The sequence below is a fragment of the Rattus norvegicus genome, chromosome 11, assembly GCF_021556685.1.
Source record: "Rattus norvegicus strain SHRSP/BbbUtx chromosome 11, alternate assembly SHRSP_T2T, whole genome shotgun sequence".
Classification (NCBI taxonomy): domain Eukaryota; kingdom Metazoa; phylum Chordata; class Mammalia; order Rodentia; family Muridae; genus Rattus; species Rattus norvegicus.
This window is the reverse complement of record NC_141544.1, coordinates 4,363,231-4,372,626: the sequence shown is the minus strand read 5'-3', so window position 1 is coordinate 4,372,626 and position 9,396 is coordinate 4,363,231. Positions and strand designations below refer to the sequence as shown.

The 9,396-nt window shown below is 43.1% G+C and overlaps 1 protein-coding gene across 1 annotated transcript; it reads right to left on the bottom strand.

Annotated features, from left to right (window-relative positions):
* Nucleotides 1–1,124: 1,124 nt before the first annotated feature.
* LOC134481120 (Y-linked testis-specific protein 1-like) lies at nucleotides 1,125–1,799 on the bottom strand. The gene has a single exon (XM_087577171.1). It carries the CDS (start codon nucleotides 1,797–1,799, stop codon nucleotides 1,125–1,127), a length of 675 nt encoding a protein of 224 aa, XP_087433297.1.
* Between the last annotated feature and the right edge of the window lie 7,597 nt (nucleotides 1,800–9,396).

The window sequence follows — 9,396 nt, the reverse complement described above, 5'->3', positions numbered from 1 at the left end:
AATGTCCTCCGGGGAAGCCTCCACCTCACATCCACCTTCTGTAGTGATGTCTTGGCTGTTCTTTAAGGAACCAAAGAGACCAATATGGATGCGGCCCAAGTTCAACTCATTCTAGACCCTTTCTGTTCTTCCTGGTCTCCTGCTTCACTTTTTGAGAACTCCATTTGGAATTCCTTCATGCCTCAGTGTCCTCTACTCCCTCATGTGTTCTTTAGTCTTTCTTCAACATCACCATCAATTTAATCTTTCTTACCCTCATCCTGGTCTCTTCTCTGCATGTGAAGGTTGGATGTATTTAAAAAGATGACTTTAGGGGCCTGGAGAGATAACCAATGGATCAAGAGCTCATCTGCTTTGAAAGAGGACGTGGATTTGTTCTTTGAGCTCATGTCCAATGGCTCCCAACCACCTTTAATTCCAGCTCCAGGGGACCTGACTATTCTTATCTCTGTGGTCTCCTGTGTTCATTCCCTGCACCCACCCACATAATTAAAACAATACATCTGCAGATGAGAAACAGGTTTCATTAGGTTTCGTTAGTCAAACAATCCCTGACCTTCTTTGATTCTGAGTCTGCTTGGATCAGTTTATTGGGTTTCCCCTTGTGTTCCAAGACCACCTCCCTGTTCCCTGCCCCTCTTTCCCTAACAGTCTGTCTCTCCCTCAAACTTCACCTCAGAGAGTCTATCTATGTCTGGCCCCTCTCCATTGCTTCCTAAACATCCGTCATTTTTTCCCCCGTGCCATCCATGCTCCTCTAAGCCTCATCACCAGTTCTTTTCTCTCCCTAAAGACCAGACCAGCTCAGTCCTATTTGTTTTAGTCTACGTGACATCAGAATTACTGTTCACAGCCCTGACCTTTCCGGCTTCCTCTCCATGTTCCATCCACCAAAGCCCGTCTCCTCCACCAAAGTGTTCACATACAACACGTCACATCGCACATTTTAATTTTTAGAGCAAAAACAAATTACATTGGAAAAGATACTGGGGTTGTCAAAGGCCCTTGTGTATCTGAAACACATAAAAACAAACATTTTCTCCCAAATCCTATAAATTACCCATCTATGTCCCCCACACTTTGCGAATTTCACCTTAACGTATCTTTTCCACCAGATTATAGACTTAGATGTGGACGTCGCCATAAAACTTGATGAAGTACACAGAAGGCTTGGCTAGAACTTGGTAAATGACTTTGCCGATCTTTTTGGACCCATCGCTTCTGGTGAACTGCACACATTGACCTGTTAAGATGTCGCTGTTAACGTCTGACTTCACCTCTGCTGGAGGAGTCTCTGGAATGATACGGAGGTTACCTTCTGTGTAATCATCCAGAAGCTGGTAGATGTAAAGGACTGTATCTTTCTCGTAGGTGATAGAAAACCAGTTCTTCATGATTGGCACCTGGGATGGGACCACCCCCCTCCAGTTGTCTTTAGAGGCATGTTTGCCCTCAAATTCATGCTCCACTGCTCGGCCAACCATGGCACTTGCGAGATGGGCGTCTTTCACTTGAGGAAACACTACTTTGTGAGGCAAGACCTTAAGCTTTAAAATCCTCTCATCGCTGTGAAGTCCCAGTCCGTAGACACAGTCAATTCCATCATACTTGACAAGATAGAGAGAGGGATTTGTTGGCAGTTGATCTAGAATGATGGCCTTCCACTGGTTGACAGGCTCATCACCTTCCTTCCATCCGTGAGAAATTCTGCAGCCCACAATGTTCCCCAGGGCCTGGGGAGAAGGCCTCCTCCTCCTCTGCTTCTGGAAGGATTGTGTGCTCATCCTCCTCAGAGACATCCTCTTCTTCTTGGCTGTATACCTAGTGTGGTAGGCCACGGCATCCTAGTCCACTGTCTTGTGGCTATCGTTCTGTGTTCAGGCTTCATACTTGCCCGTGGCCTGGGTTTGAAGAGCTCGCCTGCTTAAACCAGACACAATGCTGTTGCCTCTGTCATGTGACTGCCTGCAAGAACAATGGGGGTGGGACGGGGAGGGGGCTGGACCAGGGCTCTTGTCCAGGACCTCACCTTTGGAGCAGGTGAGGAACGCGATGGTAAACAGGGTTGAGCATCTGAATCTAATTCTGTCGTAATCAGAAGTTCGTAGGAGGGCTGGGCAATGGTGGAGCACACCTTTAATTCCAGCACTCAAGAGGCAGATGGAGGCAGAATTCTGTGAGATCAAGGCCAGCCTGGTCTACAGAGTTAGTTCCAGGATAGCCAAATCTACCCACAGAACAACCCTGTCTCAAAAATCAGAATCTAAAGTTCAAAGTGAAATGAAAAAATGGTCCTCTACAGCTCAGAATAACATATTCAGACAAAGGGGCTGGGGATTTAGCTCAGTGGTAGAGCGCTTACCTAGGAATCACAAGGCCCTGGGTTTGGTCCTCAGCTCTGAAAAAAAAAAAAAAACAACAACATCAAAAAGAAATATTATCTCCTAAAATGCACAGGCACAGAGAGGAGCTTTGGCATTTTAGTAGGATTATGAATTAGATATTGTTAGCAAAGGATAATAAACTCTTAGACTGACTAGCCTAGACCGTCCGCCGAGCTCTCAAACGTGGAAGACATCAGAACATACGGTTACTCGCTGTACGAGGGAGAACTTTTAGCTTTCTGGGCTAAATGGGTCCCAGTTATCTTCATAAATGTATTTACCGAGAGAAAAATGTCCTAGTCGTCCAGATTCTGTCTTCGGACACCGGTCAGGCTCCAAAAGCCTGTTGAACAATTGTGGGGTTCAGGAGCTGAACTGGCTTTCACAGCCCTCTGGGAAGATAGTGAACCCACCTTCAAGGAGTCTAGCGCCTCCAAGTGGAAGAGAAGCACAACCTCCGCCCAGTGCTCTGTGACATCATCCAGGCTCTGCTTACATCATAGAAGCCCTCTCAGGCCAGTTCCTTCCCTAGTTACGCTTAGAAACTTCCAGCATCTAGGTTTTAGCTTCTCCTGTAGCCTCCTGGAGACCCAAAATAAAGTCCCCTCCCAAATATTCTGATGACTCGAGTCACAGTCTGCCCAAGTAGCTCTTTTCATGCATTTTTTTTTTCTGAAAAAGTCTTTGGTTTCTGAGTCACCAACATCCTTGGTGGTTATTTTCCCAGCTCCTATCTTTCCTTTGGTTATCTTTAAGTCATTCTCCGTATCAGAAATATTGCTAGCCTCTCTCTCCGAGGCAGCCCACTGGATAGCACCGCAAAATTAGCTTTATCAAAACCCACAATTAGAGGAGGGCCATTTTTATTCAAACAAAGCTGTTATTTGACAAGATTAAATACCTTGTACTGAAGTCAATGGCAATCATGAATTATGGATTCTTTGCAAAGAGCGAGGAAAAATTAGCTCCAGGACCTGCTTCCAAAGTCGGGATAAACATGACAAACCGGATATCGACCAGTAATATTTTACATGTCTTTAAAATTTACCAGCACTTCTGGTTACAAGGAATTTATTAGATCAAATGCAGCAAAACAGGATGAAATAGATGACGTAATTTTGTTTTTGAAATATGGGTAGACAGAATACTGGATGCAGGTAAGTATGGAATTTACCTGTAAATTACAGGGTACTTTAATTGTTTGTGTCACATAGTTCTTCAGATCTTCAAAAGGATCCTTTTCAGAACCCTCCCCTGTCCCCACCACACTCTGACCCTCCCTTCCCTCTCCCCAGTAATTCCCTTCCACATTAACATTATAATTTTTTCATATGTACTTAGAGCGTAACAACTTATGGCAGCTTTTTAAAATCTGTCCACTTTTCTAAGTGCACCATATTCTTTTCTCCCTTCTATCCTAGTTTTAAGCACATTTTCCTTCACACTTTGAGTTTTCCTCTCTGTATGCTCTCATGACTCCTCTGCCATTATGTAACTGTTGTCCACTATGTGGCTGACCTCAATGTGGGGTTAACTCACATGACATGATTTTTCCCCCTTTTCTCCCCTTCATCTTCCTTCTCTAGGCACCTGCTGAGATTTACAGTCTTGGGCATTTTTTTAAGCCTGGAAAGCGCACACACACACACACACACACACACACACAGGCACACGCACACTCAAACATACACACATACACACAGAAACACTCATACATACCCAAACACACAAACACACACATACATACACACACAAACACACACACATGCACACCCAAACACACACACAAACATACACATATACACACTCAAACACACAAATACAGTGAGAGACAGAGACAGAGAGAGACACTTTGAGAGACAGAGAGCCCATGAGGAAACATGTAATATCATCTTTCTAAGAACAATAAACAGAGACAACTTTAAAAAAAGGGAAGAACAGGTAGGCAACAAGAAGAACAATCACGTCATAGCCGTCAACTTGAGGAGGAAAGAGTTTGTCTCACTCTATCTTCTAGGTTCCCGTCTGTTACTGAGCGACGTTGGGGCAGGAACTCAGGCAGGACTCTAGAGGCAGGAAAGGAAGCAGAGACAACTTAGAAATGCTGGGCACTGGATTGCTATCCATGACCTACTCAGTTTCTCTCCTCCTACAACCCAGGGCCACCTTCATAGGGGATGACACTCCCCATAGTGGGCTACATCCTTCCACATCAACCATCAAAAAAATTCCTTACAGATGAGGCCAAAGGACATTCTGATAGAGGCAATTCTTCAGCTGAGGCTCCTTCTTCCCAGGTTGAGTCAAACTGATAATAAAAACTAACCAGGACCCTGCACATACTTTCTGATTGCCACACTGTGTTCAATAGACAAGCATTTGGAATAACCTTAGCTGTTGATCACTGGATGAATGGCTTAAAAATGTGATGTACATTGATGTGATTTTCATCTATGTGTAAGAGGAAAGGGTTTTGTTTTCAGAAAAACGGATCGGAGTGTAAAACACAATATGTTAAGTGAAACAAGCCAGATTCAAACAGACGATTGTGGAATTTAGATGTTAATAAGGAATATTAAGTGAAAGGGGGCATTTAGGAAGAGGACAGGGAGCAGCAGGGTGTGTGTGTGTGTGTGTGTGTGTGTGTGTGTGTGTGTGTGTGTGTGTGCAGGTGGAAATGGAGGTGATTTGTGAGGATGAAGATGGCTAATGTACAGTATAAACCTGTACAAGGAGTCACAAGCAAGCCCACTGACTTGTACATTTAAAGCACATCGATATAAGAGAACTGAGTTTAAACAATGTTTTGATTAAATTGGGGGTTTATAGTTTAGAGATACCATAAAGTTTATTCGTATTTTCCTTCCCACAGGTGGCTCTTGCTGTTTCGACCTTGATACTGGTGACAGGATATGGCAATGAGCTTTGGTGTCTGTACCTTATTAATCACCCAGAATTCACGTCATTCAGTGAGGCTACCATGGGGAAGGAGGTAGTTAGAAATCTTAAGGGTACACGACCTGGGAAGAATAATGCCCACACCCACTATAGATATCCAAATATTCACCCTCATCTCTGGTTTGAATGTGTTCACCCAAAAGTAATTTTCTGAAGATTAATCACCAGTGGGAATATAGTTGTGAAGAATTTATTAGGTCCAGAGGGATGCGACGTATAAATAAAGATCCATTAATGATGCTATTGTGGAATAGGTTAAATCATGAAAGGGAGTTTGCTCCCTCTCTTGCCTTCCTAGCCCATTGCATCCCTTCTGTGGTGACAACAACCCACATGAACTCCTTCCTCTGCCGATGGTCTCTTCATCTTGGATTTACAGGGTTCTGAATCAGAATCATACAGAATCTGCATCATTATAGACTAGCCAATCGGTGCCATTCTGTTTGTCCATACATGCGTGAATATGACTCAGAATTGTGAGCAACCGTGTCATATGTGAAAACGAAACTGGCATAGAGTAATAGGTTGTTAGTGCTGACTGAAGGCAACATGAGTTCAGGGTTAGCGTGTGTGCTCTTCGTGAAAGAAACACCACAGAGGAAGAGTGTAGATTGGAAAGGTGCAGCTTGGGAGGGACTCAGACATCTACCGTAGGCCTTGTGCGGAGAAGGAGCCATTAGGGAAGGGGAAAGACACATAAACACACCAGGGATATCTTCACCCACTGCTTTTGGCTAGCAGAACCTTTTTTGAATCCTCATCTTCGATGATGTAAAAGAAAACTGCCTGGAGTCAGTTGATCCATCAGTAACCATCAAGAGTGTGTCCACTATTCCAGAGGGACCCAGGAAAAAGCCTGATCGTGGAATATACTTTGCCTTCCAGAGATGGAGACTCCTCCCCAGCAACACTGGGCAACCCATCTACGTCGGTAAGGGGATCCCACTAAGTCCAGATCAGAGGTCCTTAACCCTTGGATGGAGACCCCTTTGGGAGCTCAAATGGCCTTTGCACAGGAGTCACATATCATATATCCCGTACATCAGACATTTACATTACAATTCATAACTATATCAAAATTAAAGTTATGAAGTAGCAATGACATAATTTTAAAGTTGGTGGAGCTGTATGAAAAGGTTACGTTAGGAAGGTTGAGAACCACTCTTCCTGACCCCTCTAAGATATGCCTGTTGGTGTGGACTGGAGGTATAATCCCTTTTATTCAATCAGGCAAACCCAGAAAAACCAAAACACCACCAAAAGGTTATGAAGGATAAACAGCCACTGCACACACAGTGTCAGGACTGCTGACATCTTAGACAAACGATGTCAAAATGGAAATCACGTCACACCATGACCATCCCCCTAAATGAAAAGCAGAGGAGAAAAACCAGTTCCCTGGTGGTGGCACCAAGAGAAAACCATTGTCAGAATTGTCAGCAAGGATTTTAAAGCCTGGATTCAAGCGCCGTCAATGAGAAACTTCCAAAAGAAAATATACACATCATCTTGGTGATGTAATAGAAGAAACAAGAGAAAATCGAATAGGAACTCACTGAATTAAAACAAACACTAAGAGTAGGAATTAAAGGAATGTCTGGGCAAGATGAACAATGAAGTGGAGTTTAGAGCAGGCAGAAGGGGCTGGGGAGACAGCTCACTGCTTAGGAACACTGGATGCTCTTGCAGAGGATCGGGGTTCAGAGGATCTGATGGACTGTTTCGTCAAAACACACACACACACATAAACACACACACACTCACATACACACACACATACACACACAAACACACACACACTCACATACACACACATACACACACAAACACAAACACACACACACCCACTCACATACACACACACATACACAAACAATCACACACAAACACACATACACTCACATATACACACACATACATACAAACACAAACACACACACACACTCACATAAACACACACACACCCACTCACACAAACACACACACATACACACACACAAACACACAAACACACACACACACACACACACACACCATAGAGATAAATTTAAAAAAAAATTAAAAAAAGAAGGAGCCAGGTATGCCCCTTTAATCCCAGCACTCAGAAGCAAGCTGATCTCTGTGAGTTCAATTCCTACCTGGTTTATACAGTGAGTTTCAGGCCAGTCCTACCTACATAATGAAACCCAGTGTCAAAATAAAACAGAAAAGAGTGTTATATTTATGTCTGATAATGTGGGCGACAGAGAAACTATTTCTACAGAGAAAGAACTTATTGTTGAGAGAATCAGTGGGCTGGAAGGAGACCCCAATTATCTGTGTCACTAACTCCATCACGGTCTCAGCAGGAAGCAAGAATGAGTACAGCTAAAAGGAAGCAGGGCGATCATGAGTAAAGCCGTGGACACGCATCAGCCCATCAGCAACAGAAACAGGCGGAAAACCAGTTAGGATGAGATGGCGTCACCAGCCAATGTCTCTGACTGACAGTCCCTAGTAGCACCAGGATGTTCTTTTCCTTCAAGTACCCTGGACTTTTCAGACACTCAGAAACCACAGAACAAAGTGTGGCAAATGCCTAAGAAAGGATGTCTTGTGGGAAATATTTGTTTATACAGGTTTCATGTAGCCCAGGCTGGCCTCAAACACACTATACTCCCGAGGATGATGTTGAACTCCTGGTTCTCCTCCTGGTAATGGGACTCTGGGCATGGACCACCACACCAGGCTGATGAGGTACTGTAGGTGGAGCCCAGAGCTGTGTGAGAGCCAAGTGAGCACTCTGTCCACTGAGCTGCATCTCCAGCCCATCGGGATGTGTTCTGCTAATACAACAAAACTAAAATAGACGTCTTCAATGAGAGACAACAGGAGTCTCCCAGTCCAGAAACATTAAATCACACATTCACAAGTAATACAGATGTCAAGAAATAATGAAAATATGTAACAGTAAGAAAAAAAGAAGAAGATAGGAAACATACTATCAAAATGTGTGAGACATAACTATGATGGTGCTAAGAGGAAACTTTATTTACAACACTAATTCTTAGATTAGAAACAAAGACCAGCAACCTAAATTTTTATCTACACTAGAAAATAAGAAAATAATTAATTCAATGAAAAAATAATTGTTAAAATGAACCCCAAAACACAAAACAATAAAAATAAGAAATTAACAAAAAAAAAAGCCAATGAAACATAATTAGTTTTTTTTTAAAGCAAAGAATTTATTTTTACGTCTCGATTACACCTAGATAGAAAAATATAAGATCCATTCTGTTTGGCGATTTAAAAAAAAAAAGAAAGAAATTGCCGTGTTTTAGAGTTTATGCAGAACACTGAACCTGGTACCACAGACAAAAATTAAAAAAAAAAATATTTATCGTTTAAACCCTTTTTTTTATTAACTTGAGTATTTCTTATTTACATTTCGAGTGTTATTCCCTTTCCCAGTTTCCGGGCAAACATCCCCCTAATCCCTCCCCCTCCCCTTCTTTATGGGTGTTCCCCTCCCCATCCTCCCCCATTGCCGCCCTCCCCCCAACAATCACGATCACTGGGGATTCAGTCTTAGCAGGACCCAGGGCTTCCCCTTCCACTGGTGCTCTTACTAGGATATTCATTGGTACCTATGAGGTCAGAGTCCAGGGTCAGTCCATGTATAGTCTTTGGGTCGTGGCTTAGTTCCTGGAAGCTCTGGTTGCTTGGCATTGTTATACATATGGGGTCTCGAGCCCCTTCAAGCTCTTCCAGTTCTTTCTCTGATTCCTTCAACGGGGGTCCTATTCTTAGTTCAGTGGTTTGCTGCTGGCATTCGCCTCTGTATTTGCTGTATTCTGGCTGTGTCTCTCAGGAGCGATCTACATCCGGCTCCTGTCGGCCTGCACTTCTTTGCTTCATCCATCTTGTCTAATTGGATGGCTGTAATATATTATTTTAATGGTTGTGAATTTATAGTGTGTTTTATATGGAATCTCTTCTTTTTCTAAAAACATTTTGACTATTGGGTATTTCTCACAGATTAACTTTAAAATTAGCTTGTCGTTTCTATCAA

Coding starts and splice junctions, on each gene's coding strand:
- LOC134481120 (XM_087577171.1), bottom strand. CDS start 1,799: ATGTCTCTGAGGAGGATGAGCACACAATCCTTCCAGAAGCAGAGGAGG.